This window comes from Echeneis naucrates, chromosome 7 (assembly GCF_900963305.1).
Source record: "Echeneis naucrates chromosome 7, fEcheNa1.1, whole genome shotgun sequence".
NCBI lineage: Eukaryota > Metazoa > Chordata > Actinopteri > Carangiformes > Echeneidae > Echeneis > Echeneis naucrates.
The window spans coordinates 12196546-12221992 of record NC_042517.1 but is presented as its reverse complement, the minus strand read 5'-3'; the positions used below and the strand labels follow the sequence as shown (position 1 = coordinate 12221992).

The following is a 25447-nucleotide window of genomic DNA, read 5'->3' as shown; positions in this document are numbered from 1 at the left end:
GACGAGCTGTGGCGGGCTTTCTGAAAAAGGTCTGGGGCCGGAGTAAATGTTTAATCATTGGTCGAGATCCACACGACGGGCCCTCCGAGTCCTCATACACGCCCTTTCACCTACACACACACACACACACGCACACACAGACACGCACGCCTGCTGTGGTTACTTTGGAACTGGCTCAGGATTCAGCACCCTGGATAGCACCTTACCTCTAATTAATGACGCAACTCTGACATCACGGGCAGGTGCTGAAGTTTACATTGAAATACTTTTCTCCTCCCACTCAGTCTTAATACCTGGTTACCTCCCTACAGTCACCCATAAATACATAAATATGTTTTCATATTGAATAAAGAGCCACAATAACCCGCACAGACTGATAGCTGAAGAGCATTTCTCAAACATTTGAATAGCAAAGCTTGCAAAAGTCTTTATGGTGCCCATTAAGAAAAAGGGGATGTCAGTTTCTCAGGAATAGAAAAACATTGGATTTTACAGTTTGTTTTTTATAACCAGACTTTTACTGTTTCCAATCCGACTGAGAAAGACTTTATTAATCCACAGCGGAATGTCATTGTAGGTAATGTCATTTGTGCTGATACATTTTAAATCTTATTCTTCAAGATTTAGTGAGCATTTAGCGAGCAAACCTTTGGATGTGGACAGCTTGATGTAGCTGATGCACAGAAAGCTTAAAATAAACTTTTGCTGATATTAAATTTAATATTGCTCTGGGTGATTGTTCCTTGATATTGGAGTATTGCTTGTTTGAAACCCCCCCCCCCCCCAAAAAAAAAAAAAAAAAAACCAAAAACAAAAACCCCTAATGCCTCTGACAAAAGAAATCTATTTTATTTTTATGAATTAAGATTACTGTTGTCCACTGTATTACAGTGAACAGAACAACAGTGAAAATTTCTGATTTTCGCATTTTAGATGACACATTTATGGAAAACCTAACGCTATACACATACGGGCAGCTTCAAATCACACAGCACATTTGTGTTTGCCAGAACCATACATCCTGGAGATGTATGGAGATATAATGGAAAATTGCTTTTAATTACTATCAAAAAATGTTTAACATTTAAGGGAAAAGCCTGTAAATATATTGGAGAGTTGCTTGTAATTACATGATCTTGTTTTTTTTTTCAGTATAAAATCAACATTTACCAGGTATTTACCGTAAATAGATTGGATAATCACATAAAATAAAATCCTGAAGCTCTCAGAATCCCATTAATAGGTCTTAAAGTGGGTGTTTAAAAGTGATTTTATGTCATTTTTCTGTGCTTTAAATCCAGAATTCTGTACTTTGATGGGCAGTTCTTGTGGATGGATTGGGCGACCATATTGTCACGATGCGGTGAGGTGTGGGGTTCTTGTCTTGTGTTGTCTTGTGACTTCCTGTTTTATTTTGAAATTTAATTGCCCTCTCGTTTCAGGTCACTTGCCCTTCCCTTATGTGCCACCAGCCTGCCCTGATCCCTGATTGTTTCCACCTGTTCCCTGTTACCCTTGTGTGTGTGTGTGTGTGTATATTGTATATGTTGTGTGCGTCTGCCTTTGTCCTGTGCCAGAGTGTTTCATCCTTCGTCTGCTCCACGGCTCTCGTCCCCAGATCTCGACAAAGTCCACAGTGTTTCATTGCCTGTTTATGCCTTTTTGCCTTTTGCCTCGCAGCCTGAGAGTTTGTGTTTCCCTCCTTTGGATGGATAGTGGTTTTTTTGTTCCCTAAATAAAATCTGCCACAGCCTTTTCTCTCTCTGCACCTCAGGCCTCCTTCTAGTCCAGACCTGACACATGTGAATTCACCAAAGATTACTGTATGAAAACAACAGTCTTCACTTCATTGAGGTAATTTCAATTTATTCCCACAATGTTTTTCTTTATTGGGGTCAGATTTATACATTTAACATTCTAGCAATGTTTTAAAATGAGCTGTTTTTACAGTTTGACTGTAAAAACGCAGACAATGTTCACAGTAAGTATGAACACTTACCGTCTTTTGACGGTAAGTGTTCGCTGCCATACTTTTAACTGTTATTTTGCGATTTACATTTTTTTTTTTTTTTTACAGTGTAGAGCACAACTTTCTCATTTATCAGCGATTGTTACCTTTAAATTTAGTGATTTGCATTCATTGCTTTTTCTGGCCACAGTCACTTTGGGAAGAAAACTGACAGAAGCAGCCAGACAGTGAACACCACCATCTGTGCCCGTTGGACCCCAGTCACAGTGGGGACCAAGGAGCTTCGGGGCCTTCTGCATCGCATTATGCCATGCTGTGGAGAAGCAGTATTCAGGGATGAGCAGTCCCCAGGGGACCACTGATGGCTCCCTGTGGCTCAGGAGGGACAATCAGCTGTTGGTGGGGGGGAGTAACAGACGGGGAAACACCACCAGCTCTGCCTGAAGAATGCAGTGAAAAGCATGAGATGGTGAAGAAGTGTCATAATTTAGATGAAAAAACTGATCAAAACCAGCATGTGGGGGAAAAAATAAGTGTGTGTGTGTGTGTGTGTGCACTTTCCAGTGCTGCTCTAATAAGGCATAATCCGTGATTCATGTGACAGCTTCTGAAGAATCTGTCTTGTCAAGATTTAATCAAGCTTGCTGTTTCGTCAGTGATCCCTTGAAGGGAAGACGGAAAACACAATCAAAGATATACCTTACACTTGGAGGAAAGAAAATCTCCTTTTTCTGGCTTAAGAGAAACCTTGCACCTCTACTGTTTTAAGATGATAAATAATGGAAGCCTGTGGTGATATGAGGGAATTCTGTGAAGTCCAAAATTCACTTTCATTGAATTCATGGCCCCTGGTTACAAATTAAAAAGTCAATTCATGAATACCTGCTGCTGACCTTGTCCAGTGAGTATGTTATAGCATCTAAATAAAGATGAAACCTAATCTGAACAGTTGAGGACTGCTGTGCTGGATTTATCACAGATGTTAAGAGGAAGTATATAATGAAGCATCTCCCCACCACTGTTGCTTCTCTTTCCATTGCTGTCATCAGCAGATGGACAAAGGTGTTTCTTTGTCTATCTCCTCTCTCACCTTTCTTATAAACTGGAGGAGGTGCCGCTGTCTCTTTAAGAAAAATTAAAGCTCAATATTTATCCCTGTTTCCTGAGAGGAATGAAACCTTGTTTGCGTTGGCTTTTTTCAATTTACCATCTTCTATTCCAAAGGTTTTTTGGCTTTGTCTTCACTGAAGCCAACAAAGGAGAAAACCTTTGTTTGTTTCTGTTAAGAGATTTTCTCTCTGTGCCACCAAAACAATATGAGTCAAAACAAAGTGTGAGAACTCGGTATAAAAAGTCTGGAAAAGCGCAGCTGTTATATCGAGGCAGATACTAAATAGTTGATAGTTAATTTTAACTTCTACTGAATATTTAATCAAATGATTCTCTTTCAGATGGTGGATGGATGGATACACTGATCAGCCAACATTACGATGACCTCCCGGTTCCCTTTGGACCTTTGAAGCTGAGCTCTGAGGTGGGAGACTCCATGGATCGGAGTTGTTTGTCCAGCAAATCCCACAGATGCTGGATTGGATTGAGATCTTGGGAATTCAGGCCTGAACTGCTTGCTGTTGTCCCTCAAACACTTCCTAACCATTGTTGGTGTTTCATGGAGCGCTACCCTGCCGACAGAGGCCTTGGCATGAGAGAGCGCTGTTTCCCTGAAGGGAAGAACAGCGTTTAGGTTAACAGGTGTGTCAGACATACACATGAGGGGCAGGTTTCCCCCCATTCCCCATAAAGTCACATGACCTCCTGGCCTGCTTCCTCCACTTCGCCTCGGAGTTTTGTCTCCCTCAGGTGAGCGGCAAACACGCTTTTGGGGGTTAGCATGGTTCGGCATGGCGTTTTTAATCTTTATATAAGAACCAGTATTAAATTTGAAGTCTGAGCTACAGAAGCTCTCCTCTCAGCTTAGACCAGTGATCTCGTACGTCCTCGGTCATTCCTCACTTTGGACCGGAGCGGCGTTTAAGGAGACACCTGTCCCCATCGCCCCAACTAAATGCTAATGCTAATGCTAATGCTAACGATATACGCCAAGCTTAACATGTTAAAGTTGATTGAAGTAACATGAGCTAACATCGCCATCTTTTGCGGTGCGTGTCGCGATTGAATCCATTTTTTAGAGGTTATTTCCAACACTGTCCTGCCGCCTCTGTGTAAACTTTGTTTATTGGTCCGCCGTAATTAACTCTCCGATGTTAATCAATGTTTTCACATTCACAATCATTTATTTCCGGGGCCCATTTTTCCAAAAAATAATGCTTGTTAGCAGAAACCAGCTGAAGATCAGTGAATCGGCTGCTTTCTTTTCTCTGCTCCTGACAACTGGTCCCTGTTGGCTACTAATTCAAGAGCAGATAATAATAATAAAAAAAATCACAGCAGACTGAGGGATCTTTAATTGCTGCAGGATGGACAACCTGAAGATCTGTCATCCAAATATGAGTCACACGACTGTTTACACTGAAAGGACTCAGAGTGGGGTCTTTACTGGAGATGAGTGAGTCTTGAATTAAACGTGATTGAGCTCTTCCACCTTGTTACGTTTAGACCTCCATCATTCAGGTTTGTTTATCCTTGTGTTCAATAATTTCAGTCTCTCTCTGCAGCTCAGAGAGGCTGTTAAGACGAGCTGCCAAAAGATTTTGAAGTCACAGAGGCAGGCAAGAGAAAAGGGAAGAGAAACACATTTAACCTGTCTCCCTGCAAGCTATAGCTGGTATAACACATGGGGATAACAAAATGCTGCATATAGTTAATGTGGGGTTCTGGTGGGGAATTGATCCCCATTTAGGTTGAAAACTTGTGGCTTCATCCATGTTTAATACACACAAAGGAAGGACGATATATTCTTACACACTGCTGTAAACCGATAAACAGGCAAATTTATTTACATATGAATAATTTAGTTGCTCTACATTTGTTCTTTTCCTTTTGGCAGTGCATCTTCATATAGGCCAATAATAATGAGATAAGGCTTATTTGAAGTTTGGTTTGGGAAAAAAATCCATTATTCTTATGCTAAATACGGATAACTAGCTATCATAGTACCATGACTGTGTGAAAGTGCTAATAGTGACAAACTTGTAGAGCATCATTCCGTCAATGAATTATTTTCCAGATCTAACAATGTGCTTTCACTTTTGATATGTGCATCACTTTCTCAGACACATAACTCTAAATAAGTGCCAATATTGGTCTCCATCGTCTGGATTTTAGTGATAATATTCTGTTTATCGGGCACTTTCAAGGTGATGGGATAAAATTGTCTTGTATTCAGAGTTGGTTTGTTTAAAAAAACAAACAAAAAAAACAACTGGTCATTTTAAAGCTTTGTACAGTTATTACAGTTAGTTATGGAAACAAACAAAAACTGCCCCAAAAAAAGTAATTATTATTATTTTTTTTTAAATCATGATGGTTTTGTAATTTTGACATTATGATTTGCAAGTATGAACTCCGTGGTCAAAGGTATACTGACATCCCTTCATCCAAGATGTCTGCAAGTTTTCACAAAGCTGTGATAACCATCTGCACATAGTCATTGCTTTAAGTCTTAATGTGTATGAATGGATTCAGTCACAAGCCATTAAATCTCCCCTAGTGGTTTTGTAAATGGGCAAGTTTTACTTCCTCGTTTCATCATATTTCTCTCCATAATCCAATACAAGGTGTGTGAGTAAAATGGCCAGAGGCAGTTCTAATAACCTTGGCGGCTTTATTACATTTATGGCCAGCTTTCATCAAATGAGCGACATGCTTATTCCTAGATGTGATTAAGATTTGCCTGGGAGACGGAGAGCTGAGTTTATCATAATGTTTATCCAGAAATCTGCCAAATATTCAACCATCACATGTTCTTTCTGGTTGTTTAATGTTACATGACTCATTACCGTCTGCTAGTAAAGGCATCAATTAAAAAAATGCTGCTTTCAGGGTATGGATTCAAAACAAACTGCCAGTTCTCGCCACAGTTCAGTGAATTTCAGATTGAGTAAATTGGGCATTAAGGGGCAATTCATCTGGATATTAACAGTCTTAAACCCAGGTAGTTATTTTGTATATGACTGGCCCAGAAGAGGGTGCTTCCAATGTGATGGTTTAAGGGGAATATTAAGATTCAAGTAGTCTTGTTACTTAGCATAAACCTGTATATAGGAAGGTGATCACAGCTCTTTGAGTGTACATGCTGCATAGTAGACCTTCATTTGTGTAGTTTTAATTTCATTGAGTTAGTGCTTGTTGTACTATCCTTGTAAACACCACCTTGTGTTGCTTCAGAAATTCTGACCCTCAGCTGTATTGTGGCTCAGCTTCCCTGTAGAAAAAATGTTTGGACATAATGTCCTGCTACTTTTGTGCAGGTGTGTTAATGCTTTCAGCAGCTCTGCCCAGGACAAGAGATGAGCAGCCAAATGTTTGTGCTCCTCACCAAGCAACAGCTTTTGTTCGCCAAGCGGCACAAGCCTTATGCTCCCCTCACTGATGTCTGAGCTGATTTCTGCACTAATGCTGCCCCACTTTAGTTATGGCAGCACAGCATCATAGATGCTTGTCCAGGCTGCTCTACAGCCAATTTTCTTTCATCCCATCTCTGGTAAAATCACCCTCAGCCAGGCGCATCTTGTTATTTCAGAGAAAAGATGCACAATGGACTTCTTCACCCTCAACAACCCGGCACCACTGTATTTGGGATAACTGAGGCATCTGCTGTTGTGGCAGCTCGTTTGTTTGGTGTCACACTAATGAGATTTCTTCCCACACTACAGACATTCACGCTTGGTGAGGATAAAAAAGAATAAAAGAAAAACACAGGGAATGTCTCTAAATAGTTTTCCTCTGTTTTACTTTTATTAGTCAGGATTGTCCAAGGGGGGGCAGTATGCCATTAGGTGTATTGAGTGGAGTGAGTTATTATAGCGTGACTACTGAGGACAGATTATGTACTCCTCCCATACTTTGAGTAAAACGAGCTGCCGGATAAGGAACAGACTGTCCCTGTCCTCAATGTTCACAAGTATATTTACACACAGTCTCGACAAAATCAATACTGAACATAAATTAGATTCAGAGTTTTCACTCTAACATGCCATGCCGTTGATATTTTGGTCTTGACACGCTTTAGATTATTAGGTAAATACATCTTTTGTTCTGTAATATTCTGAGTGTTAGGAGAGATTTGTCTCACTGCCTCTCTCTGAGTCTCTCTTCCTCATATGGACCTGGGAGTTATGTGTTTATTCCCTGTACGTTTGGCAGATGCACCTTTTTGTTTCTGGGATGGAAGCCCAGTGTGTGTTTGTGTGAACATGATATCAAGTATAAAATGGGGGTCATCATTCAGCTTCCCTGATGGACTGAATCCCCGTGGAACCACTGCCTCCTCTTCCCATACACAGCTGCTCCTGGTGCAATGACACCAGCTTCATCTCAGAACAGACACATGCTGGATGAGAAATCCAGCAGCGGTGCAGTTATGGGAGTGCGCTGTGACAAGGAAGCACATTTATCAGGGGTGAATCTCATTGTTATTCTTTCCTTCTGACCTCCCTTGATGCGCAAAGACTCGAGGCTTTGAATTTTGATTGCATGCGTACACTGTTGTGCAATACCAGAGGCTTTCCATTGACTAAAGAAAACACACCTATAATTTTAATCAGGATGCTCAGTGGCCTTTTGAAATGTCACCATCAATATATCTGTCAAATGCCCAAACAGGGCAAAAGCAGCAATCACGAACTGTATATGCTCTCTGAGTTCTTGTAGCAGATGCTCATTTGGTTTTTACATATGATTTCCATAGCTGTATAAATTTGTTCAAAATAGTTTGTAACTGTGTGTGCCTGTTTTCAGACACTGTGTGAGCCATGTTACAAGCGGTTATATAACCTTGTAGCAGAAGTAATAGGAAAGAGGACCCCCCCCCCCCATGACAGTAAAATTTGGCGAGGCGGTGCTGCCAGTGCTGCGGGGAAATTCTTACTGTTAATTGGACTGTGAAGGATTTTTACTGCAGAACCAGCCCACTCTCCATGTCACTGTTGTTTCATCTGCAAGTTCACACCATGGACTTTAAAGGTATTAGTTTACACCATGTCCTCAATTTCTCTCTCTCTCTCGCTCTCTCTCGCTCTCTGTCTCTATGTGCCAGCCCCATAAAACATCTGCATTCACTGTGTGCCATTAAACATTCATACTGCTGCTGTTCCTATACGAGAGCCCAACACTGCTAACAATGAATGATGCAAGACATGCAGTGACAGGCATCAGACAAACTGCCAACTTTCAGCTGAGGGCATAGTTTGATATTTTGGGAAATATTCCAATTTCCTCTCTGGGTGACAGCTACATTGCAGAGGATAACTTCAGGTCGTCATTCAAACAGGAAAAGAAGGGAAATTGATACAAAAAAAAAATAAAAAATCATCCCTCTTTCGGCTTTTCCCTGTTCGGGGTTGCCGCAGCAAGTCAGCCGTGCAAAGTCACAGAGACTTTCCATTTATCCAGTCTTGGGACTAGCACAGGCATTGGTTGCAGCTGAGGTTTGCGCCTGGGGCCTCTGCATGCTAAGCATGCACTATAACAATGAGCTGTATTGGAAATTGATAAACTATTCTGTAAAAATTAAAACTTCATCCAACGCATCACATGAGGTTAATTTGATTTCTAAGAAAATGTTTTTAAAAGCCAAACTTGCTGTTTCAATCAGCCAACATTTCAAGACATTGACTGTGTTGTGATCTGGACATGTTGGTGGTTTATTAGATTATTCAGACTTCTTAGTCATTGCATTTCGTAAAATATTCTTCTCAAACGCTAAAGAGAAGCAGAAGATATTTTCATTGGGTTCATTGTTTTGTTGCTATGATGCTGTGTGAATTTTTTTTTTTTTTTAAGTTTTCCATTTGTTGTTGCTCCTATCGAGGTGCATTTTGGGACATCCCCTTTAACAGCGCACCCAAGAATGTAAAGAGCATACTGATATATTTGAGTACACTGAGTGTTGTCACTTTAAAAGTGTGACTGCACTCTCACTGAAAACCCTGTTAGCAGTAACGTGCAGTATGAAACTGGGGCACAGCCTCTGTGCCATGGCTCCCTCTTCACACATTCGCACATTTTTTTTTCTTTTTTCAGAAGGCTCTTCAGAAGAATGGCAATCAAACAAACACTATTTGCATCAAACTCTGATGAAACAGTGACTGATGATGATGCCAGTTCTTGTAAACAGACTGTAAACTGGGTTCAGAGTGACTGGATCCAGTTCAAGGTGGTTATTGAGTATGCAAATAAATCTCTCCCGTATGCATTTAACAGTGCTATCACTTATTGTTGGTGCGTTAGTGTTAGGATTTTGCCTCTGCTGAAGATTTATTTCCTGTAGATTTACAGTCTTCATTAACTTTGAGTTGATTCATCACGATGGCGGTGTAGGAGGAAAAGAGCAAGCGACACCTCACACTGCTGGGCGTCATTTAATGTTCCTCCTTTTTGCACAAAAGAAACAAAACAAGCTCAATCGCGTAAAGCTGTGGCTAAATATTAGAGCATAAATGGACTTTTGTCCAGAAAAAACCTTGTCTGTTGCGTTTTTCTTTTTATAGACAATCTATTTAAGATGGTATACAGAAAGGGAATAAAAAAAGTATTATACAAGCCCTGACAAATCTGTTATTCCAGAAAGCTAAAATGAGATGATTCCCTTTGACTTTAGCACCTGTTATGTGTTTCGTATATGAATTATAACGGAGGCGATTCAGCACTGATTTCTATGACTAGTCATGTGGCGGTTGTGGCTGGTGAGGGCGAAGGAATGACTGAAATGGTTAAAAATTGCCGGTGTTAACGCCACCACAGCAGATCTGTACTGCTACCAGCACCACTGATGAGATTTTGACTTTCCCTGGCCCCTGTGAACGCGTGGATGCCCATCAACTCCTAAAATCATGCTGGTTCTGTTATGAGGAAAACCATAATGGCAAATCTTGCTTGGAGCAAGCTCTGGCTGTGATGGCAGCACTGGAAGGCATGTGTGCGGAGCAGGGGGGGTGCTTTAGATGGAGAGCAGGCTTTCCTCGTTATCTAGATGTGAGCGCCACAAGGGTCAAATAATGCAGAGGGTGTGGAGTCACATTAATCATCCTGCCACAAGTGTAGGTCCACTTTAGAGACAGGAGTCATGCCATCCTGTGCTGATAATGTGAGGATGGTAACAAAAGGTGCATTCCTTTACTCAACAGCAGTGGTGGTTCGGATCATACCAGGATTTGGCATGCTATGTTTTATTTATTTATTTATTTATTTAAATTTCGTTAGTAGATCTCTGGAATAATTGCATATCTGTGCTGGAATGATGCCGCCTCTTGTAACTCCAGCTCAGTGGTGCTCTGCTGCACCTGCATCTGATCTCTGTGTGGGAGGAATCCTGCCATTTCTCCTGAGCGAGTCATTGGTGGAGCACTGAGCCTGCTGTGAGCCGTACACAGCAGTGCTCACATATCACTGGCTGTGTATTAACTTCCACCCATACAGCGCCGTCGCACAGGGGATAAATTCGATTATTTGCATGGTTATAGTGTAAAGAAAATGCTGTGATGAAAGTCTCTCCTGCCTACAATGGAAAGCAAACTTTGATCAGGAGTAGGAGGAAAATGTTTCCATGCCTCTTGGCGTGGTGGGGACAGGAACAACAGGGGTGTAGCGTAGAAGATGAAACTCGTTTGTTGAAGAAGCAGATGTGGTCAAACTGTTTTGGAATGCATTTGTTTGTCCTTTCTACCCTAAAGCAGCCCTTCTAAACCATTCTTTTCTTATCAAAGACGAGTAGTGGAGCTGCTGAGATTGAGTGAAAACAGGCTAAATGACGACAATTACCATACTGAGGTGGGTTAATTGATGAGTTGCTGCTGCATGAGAAAGGTGAAATAGAAAATTTCAATGATGCTGTGGCCAGGGATTTAGGGGATGAACAGGTTCCCTGCCTTTGAGATAATTCAGTTCATTTTCTTTTATTGATTGACACTGGATGCTGTTTGTCGATCACACATGCAGGCGGCTCCTGCAACCCAGTCAGTCCCCAAAAATAACTGGAACTCTGTCCCTGCCAAATAGTACAAGTGTGTGTTTGTGACCAGTGCTCATTATATCTGGGGCATGTTTGAGGACTAGTTTGGTGTTGGTCTAAGCCATGTAGTTGTGATGTTGATGCTGTTTGTACAAGTGCAGTCATGCAACATATTGGGCCATTGGGTCTATCATTGTGACAACTCATTTCAAGTTTCAAACTTCAACGGAGGGAAACATTTTCTCCTTCTTTCTTTTTGTACTTCTCCCTTAAGATGCTGTCCAGGTTTGACTTTATTGGGTTTAGCATTGGTACAGATTTTTTTGACCACAGTGTGGCAGTGGAAACAAGCTCTGACTACCACATTAACTTATAACAGTTTTAGTTGATGGAAAGCGGTTGTTAGCATTGTTGTCTCACAGCAAAAGAGGTTCATTAGTTAAAAAAAACAAAAAACAAAAAAACAAACCTGTTCTGTTTTTTTTTTTTTTTTTTTTTTAATCTGTTCTGTTCATCAGCTGGGGCTGAATGAATGAATATTCCTGGTGCCTTGTTGCGTTCACTTTCAAGAACAACACTTTCACTTTGCGAAGGAGGAGTCTGACATTCTCCTCCTGTCGCCCTCTGCGTTTTATTGGCAGTGGTACTGGTTTAATGGCAAAGCTACCGGGCTGAGGCTCAGGAGTGGATAGAAAGACAGAACAAAAACAGGAGAGGGAAGACAGGAGGCGGGTGGGGGGGGGTTACAAAAACACCAACAGCAGCAACACTATCAACATGGGGGAGACGAACAGAAACGACAAGAGCAACAATATCAGCCTAAACAGTCAGAGCATTGGTCGCAGGGTTTTCCATGCAATCTGAGTTGTGCACCTTGTATCTGTGTACATGTATGCTACAAAGAGGAAAAGAGGTTTTGAGTTCAAGTCTGTGGTCTGGGGACCTTCTCTGACTTCAGGCCACAGGAAGGAAAGTGATTATGGATGATGGTTGGAAACTGATGGGGTGAATGTGTAAGCAAACAGTTGCTTATTTACAGATAATATTTTGGGGTCCGTCTGACAAATATAAACCCATCTCCACCAACTTCTAGCTTTTGAGCTCCCAAAGGCTCCACTACCTTCCCCAGTGCAGTGAGCAGGTGTACAGTGTTTAATTTGGGCTGATGGCGCAGTTAGAATGAACCAAATCAGAAAATTCAGATGAAAAAGGGGGTAAAAGAAGAATAAGAAGAAATGGGCTGAAAGTGTACAGAACCGAGGGGAACTGAAGAGTTAAGTAATAAATTCCCTTTGTATTCAATTCTCTAAGAGTAAGTGAGTCCACACAAGGACTGAAATACAAATGTGTGTATGTAAATTGTTCCTGGAGAAAGCAGGGAACTCTAAAGTTAGTGCTGCTTTTGTTTGTCTCTGGCATTTTCACTCTTTGCAGCCTTTGAAGATATTTGGACTTTTTTCCAAAAAAATTAATGCATTTATTACTGTCACTCTTTAGACTGGAAGAAGGATGGTCCTCTTTCATTTTGCAGAAAATGGAATAGCTCCTTCTGGGTTTTGAAGATTGTTGTTTTTTTTGTTTTTTTTTTAGGGATTTGTACATAATCTTCAAGCACTTGAGGTTTTGAGGACTGAGTTGATCCTCTCAGGAGCTTTCTAACCACTGAGGTGTTTTAACTTCATGACTTGTGAAGTCTGATCTCAGGTGTTTGTCCAAAGGTAACTGGCACTAAATTGTAAATTAATTGTAGTATTAACTAATAAATCGAGTGACTGATGAGCTTGTAACAAAAAACCAAAAAATTCAAGTGCAGATCAGTGTTTGATCAGCCACATTGCCTGATAATGATGTCAGTATTGAATGGTTCAGGATAACCCTGGTTTACACTCAATAATGTTTGATTTATTTAAACATTTCCAACGTCCACCCTTTTACAAACCTTGCGTTTTAGGAGCATGATTAGCAGCTCAGACAGTCAAACTGTTGACTGGCTCCTAGTCTATTCTATGTATTACTATTTTATTTATTCTGAGTTATTTAACATTGGCAAATACCATTTCATTGCATTGACTTTACAATGCACTTTTAATGTATATGACAATAGCATGAATGTTTTTGTTAAGATTAGAGAAAAAAACAAGGTCAGAATTAATAGAAAGACGAGTATTGATTGCAAGTCTGTGGTGGGACACAAACATTGGCTGTCTTTGAAAGTCTAATAAAAGACGAGACACTACAAAGGTTGGATGTGCAGGATTTTGAGTCTCTGGCAAGCCTGCTAACATAATGAAAGAGCCTCAGTGAATACAGAACACTAACACTCTGCATTCACACAGCGCTGAAGTGTGTGTCTCTTCCACAGAGAAATCTATATTTGATATTAGTATGGACTTACAGACAAAGTGGTTTGAAATTTCTTTGTAACCAGTAATTTCATTCAGCACACTGTTGTCATGTGCTGCCCATTTCATCAGCCTACAGTGACAACTGACAGTGCAAACAATCTTTTTTTTTTTTTTTTTCCCCCTATAGTAGAATGTGAAAGCGCCTGTTTAATAAATTTTGGTCTCATTTTATTTGTAGGATATAGATTGCATGAAGGCCCTTCAGTGTCGAGGCTGAGAAGCCAAAGGCTGTTTATCTGTGAGTAGAAAAATGTAATGTTTACTTTGACTGGATGTCTCTCTCTGTCTTTTTCTCTCTCTGTGTAATACACACACACATACACACACACACATATATATAGAATGGGGCACAAGAAATCATCATAGACCTCATTTTACTAGTGACTACAGATATTATGGAAGACAGCCAGTCTTGAAGCTGCCTGATAGTGCCTGCAGTACCTCACAGAGACAAAACGTGGCAGGTAAGACAAACACAGCCCAATGAGCTGCCATTGGATGATAGCAGCTAATTAGAGAGTTTTCTCTTCCCCTCAAGGGGCTGTCTTATGATTAAGAGAGCCCAATGAATATGTATAGGATGTGTGCACAGGGATGACTGGATCTAGGTCAGACTCATAGATGATGGGTTGCCTGTGTAGTGGAAGAAAGGAGACATGAGGCAACACTGTGTGATTCAGAGAATTCCAGATGCGAGGGGACCCAAACTTCTCCATACTATGTGTCTCACAAGTTTACCTGCTCTTGGGATTCAGAGGAAAGCGGCTCATACAGCTGAGAATGTCTAAATGACTTCCCAGAGGATCATTCCTGTCTGTTACAGCGTGGCATTTAAGCAGAATGCATTGATTGGTCAGTTTACTCAGCAGCAAACAGAATAGAAAACATATTTCTGCAAAGATGGTGAAGAGACGTTGCATGCGGCTAAAGTCCAGATATCACATCTATTTATTTATTTATTTATTTTTAAAGGTGGTTTGTATGCAAACCATTCAGTCAGTGAAGGCATGTGAGTCAAAAAAGAGTTCAACTGTCATGTAAAGTTATCCCACGGATAATTCAGTGGCCTTGAAAGTAAAGAGGATGTGCAGAAAAGCAAATTTTCAGTTATCCTGCGATCACTTCTCTCTTCAGGATTGTTACGACTGAAATGCTGACAACAAATTCCTTTGGCTTATTAACATTAATAATCCAATTGGTCCACCCAGCTCATCTCAAAGTTAACATTTGGTTTGAATATAAAGAGGAGGAGACCTTTGCTCAGCTGCCAGCCCAACACACAGCTGAGTTCTCACACTTCAATAAATCTTCTAAAGGATATGAGAAATGCCCCCAGTATTATTTTCTTTTAATAAAATGTGACCCCCCCACTCCCTTTGCCAATCACACTGAAATTATGAAAGGTAATATAATTTGTGATGCATGGCAGCGCTCAAGGAAGAAATGCAAAGAGTTCTTTCAGTTTATTTCTTTTTCTTCGAGAGGAAATGATTTGAATGAGCAATCCTGTGTTGCGTGTGCAGCATTTTAAAAACAAAAACCATGCAGAGCTGGAGCTCTGATCCTGATCTTTTCAAAACAGACTTGCATAACTGCAACTGTACCTGTGACTGCTATTCCCCACCTATTGTCACAGGAGCATTTCTGACGTTCACAGCACCAAAAACATTTTAAAGTGTGAATGCTGTAGCAGGTTTCACGCCCGGCTTACAGTGACAGTCTGAAGTATCTCCCCTGCACTCTATAACACCAAATATCTCCAGTTTACTGGACTGTGAATCTCTTTCTGAACATAATTGACTCCCTGACAGAGAAGTGGCAAAGCTCTACCACTGTAAAACTCTGCCTTTTTCCCATCTGTGCCGCTGAAAACAGCCCCGCTTCAGTGTTTCACTATGGTGGAGTCTTTGCTACACGCACATACGTGTCGTGCCTTTAAACACACACTCCACATAAAGAAGTCCTATCCTGTGATGCCCTTATGTAGTCGTTACCTCTTCTCTGCCACATGATAGTGAAAATGAATAAGCATCATCTCACGATCCTCCACTCTGTATGTTTTGTGCTCCCAGTTCAGTATAAGCACGTTTCTGCTTCATGTCATGGAAGAATGAGTGTGAGAATGACTGTAGCTGTTTATGCATCAGATTAATATGAAGTTGACCACATCCTCCTGCCACTGACAGCTGATAATTTCTGTGTTATTTCCTCATTTTCGTTGTTTTTCAGTTTGTCCTTATTTCGATAGTTGTGCTAAAACTAAAAGAACTAACTAAAAGAACATGCATGGATTAAATAGTTATAAATTAAGTGTCAGTGTCAAAACACTGTGCAAGGAAAGACAATACAAAGCCAGGTGACAGGCAACGTGTGAAGTGAATGACATACAGACGTGCTAACCAACACATCAACTCATATTCAGCGCGCACACATCCTCAGGACCTTCCTGCCATCTTGCCGCTGCCTGATGCCAGTTTTCTGCAAGTTTGTGCCTTCAACCTCGACTTTGTCTCTCATCACTCTTTATCATGAAGGGGAGCACAGAGACATCCCAAAATATGGCTCATTCATTCATTAGTCAGTCGTTTGTGCACTGAAACACAAAAACATTGCGACAGATGTCCTTGTCTGCTTTTCCACAGAGACGTTGAAGACTGAAACAAAACGCAAAACTAAAGCAAGCAATATTCAATTCTTAGCCGCAATCATCTAGAGAATTCATATCCAATATTTCTTCCACAATAAAATTTCAGTGCGTTGCTCCACAGATGTTCATTTCAAAGTAGATGAATGTGGATGTTTTCAGACAGCGCAGAGAGATGGGTGATGTTTTTTTTTTTTCCCAAAAACGGGGAATGCTGGTAACATACAGATGCTCCTGCCGCCAGCACAATGCACAGTTCCTGTAGGCCATGAACTTCATTGGGGAAACAATTATTCAGATCATTACTGAAGTAAATGCCCAGCTGTCTGAGATCACTTTCTCATCACTTAAATAGGAATGTAATTCTTAATTTACATCAACAAATTGCTATGGATTTAATGACTTTTGCTTTTTGAGCCAATTGCTGCTAAGGTTGGACATCTTGTGTGCAATATTTTTTTATGAGTAGTCACACTGTGCCTTAAAGTAGGGTCAAATGTGGTAGCTGCTGCTTTTTCTAGTGTTTTTCTGTCTCCTTGTGACAGACATATGTAGTTTTCTGAGGTATTTTAGAGGAAAAGTAACAGTGCCACAGCATAAAAGTCCTCCATGACAAATAAGTCTCATAAAGTTGTAGTAATTGGTGAGCTTGTTGGGGGGTAGATGTTATTTCCTTCAAACAGGGTCCAGCAAACTGTTTTAGTCTTTATGAAATGTTAATTAAACTTCACTAACCAGCTGCATTTCTTTGCTTCTGATTTACTGTGAAAGTGGCATTGATATTTCATTTAACTCTGCAAACACAGATAGACGTACTTCCTAAAATGTCAAACTCAATTTTCAACTAAGCAAAATCTGGTGCAGAAATCATTTTAGAACAATGACTGCACTTTAGTTTTGCTAAAAAATTGCATGTATAAAATCAAAACATACATGGACGTGATGTTACAATTGAAGTCTTTCCCTAAAAAGTAGCAACTGTGAAAAAAATGAATAAATAAAAAAGCTAAATGTTCAGTGTTCCCCCTCTGTAGTTTTGTTCACTGGTATAAGAAAAAAAAAATCCCCTACAAGAAATTGTTAAACCCAGAACTCAAACACTTTCCCCTCACCTCCAGGTGCTCTCTGCTCATTTCTGCCGGCTTTTCTTCACTGCAAACCACCGAGCATGTTGGTGCTTGTGTCCCCTGTCGACTGGACTTCTCCCCCTGCTGATGCTGAGGTATGCTGCTGATGCTGAGCAGGTCGAGACCGTGGCAGCTTGCTCATGCACACACTCCCTGTGGTGAGGGTTCATATAGCCATAATTACACTCCTGCCAGAGCTGTAGGAAGTGTAGGAAGTGGGGTGGCTGCGGGTGGGGAACAGTGGAGAACTCTCAGCAGGCTGCTGGGGATCGAGCGTTGGATGGAGCTCAAAATCAACCTAGCTAAGAGCCACCGAGAGATCTAATTACAGAGTGAACATGACTAATGAGGAAGCTGCACTCTGGAGGTGTGATGTCCGAAATGCGCAGCCCAATCACACCAACTTGCGCTCCCAGGTGTATAATTGTAGTTATAGCTGTGTGTTACTACTGTGCATAGACCTCCCACAATGCTTGCTGCTTAGAAAAGATGGTAGCAGAATAATTGTGGTTTCAATGTAGGCTAGAGCATTGCATTTATTACACACTCAAATTATGTTTGCAGCATGTGCTTTCTAATATTATGTGCCTGACCGGGGACAGGTCTGTATCTGTTTGTGCTAAAATTGAGTATATTTACCTCCGATGACCGTGTGAATGGTTTCTAGTGATGCGGGGGCAGTGAGTGAGAGTGATCGCTTAAAAAGCGTTTTGCAAGAGAGAAACAATCACTCTGCCCAGTGATCCTCTCCCTGGAGATTTCCCGGTTGTTGGTCGTGTTGACTGATGGGTGTAACCTACCCTTCTCTCTCTCTCTCTCTCTCTCTCTCTCTCTCTCTCTCTCTCTCTCTCTCTCTCTCTCTCTCTCTCCATATACATGTCCACGGAATTTCCACAGCAGTGTATTTATGAATTATTTGTTTATCGGGTTGAATTCTTCTACATTGCTGCAGGTAGTTCAATCAGGAAAAGGATGAATCTGAAATGGAGCTCCCCTGGGTGAGCACAGCTTCCCATCCTGTCTTCCAGTGATGAAAACAGCCGTGTGTGTGTGTGTGTGTGTGTGTGTGTGTGTGTGTGTGTGTGTGTGTGTGTGTGTGTGTGTGTGTGTGTGTGTGTGTGTGTGTTGGGCAGAGGAAGGAGGCTGGGAGTGAAGCTGCAGGAGTTTGAGGAGCTGTCCAGGTGCTGAAAGAGCATCACGCAGCAATTTCAATTAGTCAGTGGAGCTGGTGGCTCTGAAGGAAATGATGTCATTTTAACACCAGGTGAAAACAAACTGTGATCTTTAGGTTCAACATGTATTTTTTTTTTTTTTTTTTTACGTGAATTCGATGCAGTGGTTTCTCAGACCACATACGACGAGAATAGGCAAAAAAAATGGACTCATGGAAAGCTTTTCTCTGATCGAGAAAAAAAAAATCACCTGTAATAATCTGTCGTGTATAAACAGGAGTAAAAAAAACAACAACCCAAGAGCACATGAGTTATCTCCTGTTCAAACCAATTTGGAACAAAATAACGATCCCTCTGGACATGGATCAATAGCTCCAATCTGGAACGACAGTCATTCGCAGCGCAGCATGTAGGAGAATGCAGACGGGGAGGGGGGGTGGAGTTCACAGCTTTTACTTTTCCGGCGCTCCTCCGCCAGGAGAGCTCATTCTTCTTCTTCCAGCAAACAAGCAAGCAGAGTTGGCGTTGGCGCGTCCTGGCATGTGATCCTCTGCCCTCCCCGCAGCCCCTCCTCCGGTGAACTTTCCATGCTGTTGTCCGCTGGATGGACAGCACTTAGTCGGAGGTTTCCGCGGACCTTACCCGGACCCCCGCCCGTGTGTCCTCCGTCGGCTCTCCGGGTTTAGAGGGACTCCAGCCGACCGGGGACTGGGTCTCCCGCCGCAACGCATGGAGGGAGACGTTATGGAAAAAGTGGAGGCAACAGCGACGGTCCGGGACTTCGACCCCATCAGCGGGAGCATCCCGGCCACCAAGGTGGAGATCACCGTGTCGTGCAGGTGAGTCCGCTCCGGTGTTGGATCCGGTGCTGCTGGATCCGGTGCTGCTGGATCCCGGTCTGCGTCAGGGGGGTTAGGGGGAGCGGCGTGCGCTTTGGCTGCGTTTTTCTCAGTGAGAAGCTTGGACATGATCAGCAGTAAAGAAATATCTGGGCAATGGAAGAACATTGGTTTAAAAAAAAATACAGCCTGAACTGTGTTGTGTGTCGTTTCCTGATGAGAGCACCCTCTACTTCATCAAATACAAACTTTATGAAAGGTGAATGACGCATAGAAATAGAAAACCTCATTTAAATGTATTTGTGTGTTTTGTGATCATTTTTTACTATAGATTCAGACAGTACCAATAATTACAGCAGCAATGCTCAAATTTCCTGATTCCCCTTCAAATCCGACCAAGCCCAAACTTTTACGCATTTTCTAGTAGAAATTGATACTTTGGTCTCCATTTGGATAAATCTCCATCTCCGGCTGACTTTCGACCTCCGTGTGCTTGTGTGTTTTGTTCACCCAACGTGGCGTGCCAGGGGAGGTATCGACCATCGTGTAGTGCCTGTGAGCCCCCTCCCCAGGGGCAGCGTGTCATGTGTGAAGCTCTGCGACCGTTTGACAGAATCCGAAAACGATTTTGTTCGAGCTGCGTGAGCCTGAGCTCCACGATTGGCACTAAAGCTTCTCTCCCTCCCTCGTCGGCCACTGGTGTTTAACAGACCCCCCCCCCCCCCCTCCACCCCTCCCCACCTTCTCCCAAAAGCAGCAAATACCACGGAGACGCCAAGGGTGGGGCAGCGCCGGGTGCAGGTAGAGTTGGTGCGTCATACAGGCTGATGCTGCAACATACAGCCCTGCCTGTGCAGTTGGTGCAATTTTAATAACACTTTCTCATCAAAATGTATATTCATCTGTGTTTTCGTGGCCTCCCTGCTTGTAATCTACAGTATTGAGGTTTTTTGCATTTCGCGGCCACCCAGCAGTGTTGTGTATGGAAATGATGTTCCCATGTGCACTACAGACATGAATGTTCAAACAGCCACAGGGTAGAGATTTAGCAGTAAACACCCTGCCGCCACCCTTTTCTCATCATCTGCATTACTCTTGAAACCTCTCTCACTTGGTTATTTAGCAGGGAGGGGGGGTTTATTGGATTGTTTGTGTTGTTGAAAGCACTTCTTCATCATGGATTTTGAAATTGTGGAAATTCTGTTGCCGTGCTGGCGATTTTCTGGATGTTGATCAATCAATCGAAATGAAAAAGAAAAATGAACCTTTACAGAGTGGACAGGTTGGAATGGCTGTGTAGAGATGAGCATAATTGCGTTTTGTTTTTTTTTTTTTGTTTGTTTGTTTTTTGGTGGGGGTTTCTATGTTAAACTGAGGTAAACTGAGTGTATGTGTGTAGAAAGTTTGTGTATTTTATCTATTGTGATGTGTTTTGACTTGCATTTGAACTTGTGTTATTTCCCTGCTGGTGCACACCCCCCCCCCCCCCCCCCCCCCCCCACCCGCCTCAGACCTTTATTCTCAAAACTGAGATGTCTGCAGATGCCCTGAAGCTCTGCTGATCTGCATCTCCCCTGTTTGTCATTAATGTGTCTCCAAACAAAGAGCTGCTCGAGGACACAGTTTGATAGAGTAAAAATTCATCTCCACTTTCACTGGGCCTTGAAAAACTTCCTGTTTTAAATGACTTAAGGGTCTCTCTGTTGTTGTTTTTTTTTTTTTTTTTGATTTGTGGAAATTTCTTAAGTGTAACCTCGGAGGACTGCTTCAAAAATGAGACTATGGTCAGTTCAACACCATTCATAAAAACAACCATGCAACCATTCCTCTCAATTATAAGCAAGTTTTTGTCCCATCCTACAATGGGTGCTGTGTGGTCGAGAGGCACGGGCTCCACACCTCTGTGCGATTTGATTTAGTGAGCCTGAAGGCTCGGAGAATGTGACGCACACAGACCTGGATTACAGCACATCGCCTTAGAAGTATTCTCATAACCCCGACAACATGGAGGGACTGAAGTGGGCAACCCCTTATAAAAGCAAGTGCGTTCTCCTGTGATAGCACGTTGTTCCCTGTCAATAGCTCTAATTGGTTTCACTCACAGGTTATCAAGTGAGCCACGCCCACAGGATCTTCTTCCTGGCTGCGAGGGCTGCTCTCCACGATAAGACGTCTCTTCAAACTCAAGAGGCTTCTTACTATATCTGCCCTACTGAACACATGACAGTGAACCCAGCACACTGGGTCTTGGCCAGTGGTCCCTTAGTGCTCTCACATGCGTGGTCCCACCTCTTGTGATGCATCAATGGGTTTGTTCATTAGTTAATATTTAAAAAGCCCCAATGCATATTTCAGAAGTTGTCTTTGCGCTTTGCTACACCATGCTTTAATTACGAGCAAAGTCATAAAAGTGAATCCTGGCTTATTGTACAATGTGCCCTCTTTATATCTCAGCTTAGCAGGTCTCAGAGTTCCCATGTTCAATGACTTCGGGGAAACTGGGACTTCAGTTCTGTATCTCCTCTTCAAGCACAATTTTATTAATGAATGCTGGGGAAAAAAAATAGAATAAATGTTTCCGTAGACAGAAACCACAAAGCCTTCAAAGACTTGTCATGAATTTTAATTTAATGAATCTTTTTTTTTTTTTAATAAATCTTTCTCTGCAGGCCATCACTGTAGAGATTCAACATTGGTAAATGCACCATTTGGTATATGAGCCCTTGACCAGAATGAAGGAGGATAATCATGTTGGGAAGCCTGACAACCCTTTTAGGAAAAGCAAGAGAAAAAGAGTTTCTTGTGTCTGAAAGATATCTTGTTGGCTTCAATGTCACATTTTAGATTGTTAGCATCTAGATTGGAGTCGGGGGAAAGAGAAGAGCAGACATATTTGATGAAAAGCCCAGATTTGGAAATTGTATCAGTGTAAGCACGTCACATGCATTTTAGTCTGAGAAAACCTCCAGCTGTAAGGCTCTAGACTTTTTATTCTCCCATGTGAAAGAGATCGACAGAGGGCTTATTATAAAAATTTACTAGGTCTTCCACCTCCAACCCCGACAGCTTGAATATTAAACTTTTATCAGTCCCCAGTTTCATCAGGGTTTCGACCCAACATCTCGTCTAGCCCCTCATCCTCTCCACTGTCACTTAAGAGCTCACTGTAACAATGCACATACTGTAAAATATTGGTACACTCTACTCCTGAGGGATACATTACCTGGTGAATCCCACAAGGATATCTGGTGCACAGGGTCAGTGTTTGCTGATCCCTGAGGTCAATCTGAACACATGAAGCGTGCTTCTTGACATAAACTGTTCTCGAGGCAGTATTTGTAGAAGATTGGGAGGTCTAATGAAATCATCAATACGGTTAGGGTGTGTGGCATCGCTGTTTAAAAAAAAACAAAACAAAAAAAAAAAAACCAATTGCTTGTGTGGAGCAATTTGTATTCAGGCCATGTGCCTGACTTGATTTTTATTCGAGTGCCATGTTATGGCCTGTAACTCCGCCGCTGTTGCTGTGTTAATAGCTCTTGTAGCTGTTGATCATGTTTCGTCGTGGTTACCCATTCAATCAAACTCTGTGACCTGGTTTTTCTGGTTGAAGCATCCTTTTGTTTTGCTCTAGCAGACAGCAGAGTTTGAAGTGAACTCGCTCGCATTGTGCAAGTCCATAAAATATTAAAAAGAAATCTCTCTGAGAAGGAGAGAAATTTCAATTTGCTGTGTTTTTTACTGAGCCGTTCTTTTCGTATCATGTTCTGGGTTAAGACTGACCTGAGGCGAGCTCCCAGCTTTTATCTTGTGGGATGGCTTGTGTCTGCAAATCATGTGTCACATCTGTGTTTGTGATTGAGGCTGAGAGAGACATGAGGGTGCCAAAAGGTGAGAGATTTTTTTTTTTTGTTTCCCCCCCCCCCTTCCAATTTTGGGGATGTTAAGATTGCAGTTGGCAAGTCTCACAAGCCAATGAAGCGGATGATTATGCATGAACCCCTGACACAGTGAAAATGAGTTTGGATCCTAGACACTTGGCTTGTGGTGGTGTCAGTGTTATTAATATATTCTCATTTGGGATGTATGACAGCAGAAGGAGATCCCATTGAAACACGGCAGTGGTGCCATGCCAGTGGTTTATAACTCCACATGCTGCACGTGTCATCTCAAAAGTGTTGATTGGAATGACAGGAAAAGTCAAGAGTATGCTGTAGCAAAAAGAAACCAGAGCTGTCCCTCTTGGCTCAGAGGAATCAAGCGGCTGTTCTCGCTATTTTCAAAAGACCTCAAGGGTCAGAAGAGTATGTTACTGGATTATTGTTTTGGAGATATTTGACCCTTAGATCACAGCTTGTCTAGGAAATGTGAGAGCTTATGGCAGATTTGACGGAGGTGTGACATGTTTCTCTTCTTTGTTGACAGCTTTAGTTTAAATGATTTTTCATTGTGAGGCCAGTCTTGTCTGTAGAGGTATTTTAGTTTGGAATTTTTCAGTTAGATACAGTCTTATCACAGACTGTAGCTAAAAGGGACATTTTTGCTTATGTGGGTGAGAATGTGTGTCTGCCCTTGTTACAAACCAGTTTACAGAGCTGAAACATCAGGGCTGATAAGAACACACACAATTAATTTTCATTCTGGAGAAATGCCTTATCGGTCAAAATGTGTGTTTCGTACAAGCAAAACTTAACCACAAGCTACAAAACCGAGAAATAATCATTGTCTGATGAAAAAGATGTATTACCCTAATGTCTAGTTTGTTAAAAGGTTCTATGAACGAGCATCACAGCCACGAGGTGTCACGTGAGATCAGCATATTTCACACCAAAACCCAAATCCACACCTCTGTCCTCTCCTCCTCTTTGGCCACAACCTTCCTCCCTTCGATTCACATCGTCTATCAGCGAGGTGGTAGAGTCCCAGTGAAAAGTCCACCAAATGCACAAAAAGACTCAACTTAATAAAGTCACATTGTGCGCACAAGAGGCAGCCACCTTGATTCTGGCAATTACCCAGCAAGTGATAACAAAATTTGCTGAATGCTTTTATATTTTTAACTGCAAGTCAGCAAATATTTTCATGTTACTGTAGATATCGCTCGTGAAAAGGAGTAGCATCCTGTGACTGGCACAAAGAGCAGAAGAAACCCAACGTGGAGTAAAGTGGAAGCCTCCAGCAGCCCGTACGGTTGGACTTGTTGGTTGCACTAACACGGACGGAGCTGGTGAAAAGGGTTCACTGGCCAACTGTGATTTAAGCTACAGGTTCATGTGGCCAGTCCAGCTCTACTGTCAACTTATCTGTCTTCTACTGAGGCCATTTTAGAAGGAAACGTCATAGAAATCCTCGAAGGTCACCTTTGTCTGAACACAATGTACTGCACTGTGCGATGTCTCACAGCTTCAAATCTTCAGGAGGGCCAACTATCTATCAGGAGGACGGCCAACACAAACGGATGAGTTGTGACTTCATTCTTCGCTCTGTACGACATTATCAACTGTATCTTTACGTCTTTTTGCTTACTGCTTTTTCTGCTATATTATTGTGAAGATTGCACTGTTGACATAAGAAGTCAACAGGTTGTTTGGTTTCAAAACTAGAAATCAGTATTGTGGGTTTTTTCCAGTTTCATTGTTGTACTACAACAACACAATGAAATGGCACTGAAAGTTACTTGCATCTTAATTACAACATGTGAATTTGGAACTTTCAGATTTATTCATTAATTTTTTGACAGCATCTTTGCTTCATACACAAAAAAATTATTTCACTCATCATGAACAAACATTTCTGTGTCAAGTCAAGAACCATAAACATGCAAATAGGAGACTGAAAAGGCCATTAAAATATAGAAGCTAATACCTAGCTCGCACCACTGCCTTTCTTATAAAAGTGTCTGCATGTCGATATGAAACACTTCAGTAGCCCAAAGTATGACGCAAATTGTGTTACATGTGTGAATGGAAGATCAGAGGAAGATTGTTATATTAAAAAGACACAGGAGACTTTTCCTCAACCATTTTATTTGACTATCTGAATCCTCTGAATTCTGAGTAGGTGAGACGTAATGTGTCTACGGCCTGATGTCATTTTCATTGAGGGAAAAATTTTGCTTCAGTGGACTTGTGGATTTCTCTTATGGTAGAATTATTTGCCAT

The 25447-nt window shown here is 41.8% G+C and overlaps 1 protein-coding gene across 1 annotated transcript in view; it reads left to right on the top strand.

Moving 5' to 3' along the window:
• The first annotated feature begins 19176 nt into the window (after positions 1-19176).
• cpne5a (copine Va) overlaps positions 19177-25447 on the top strand; it is a 60824-nt gene continuing 54553 nt past the window's right edge. The window contains exon 1 of the mRNA XM_029505434.1: positions 19177-19286. Within this exon, the coding sequence (XP_029361294.1) occupies positions 19177-19286 (110 nt within the window). The remainder of the gene's footprint in view (positions 19287-25447) is intronic.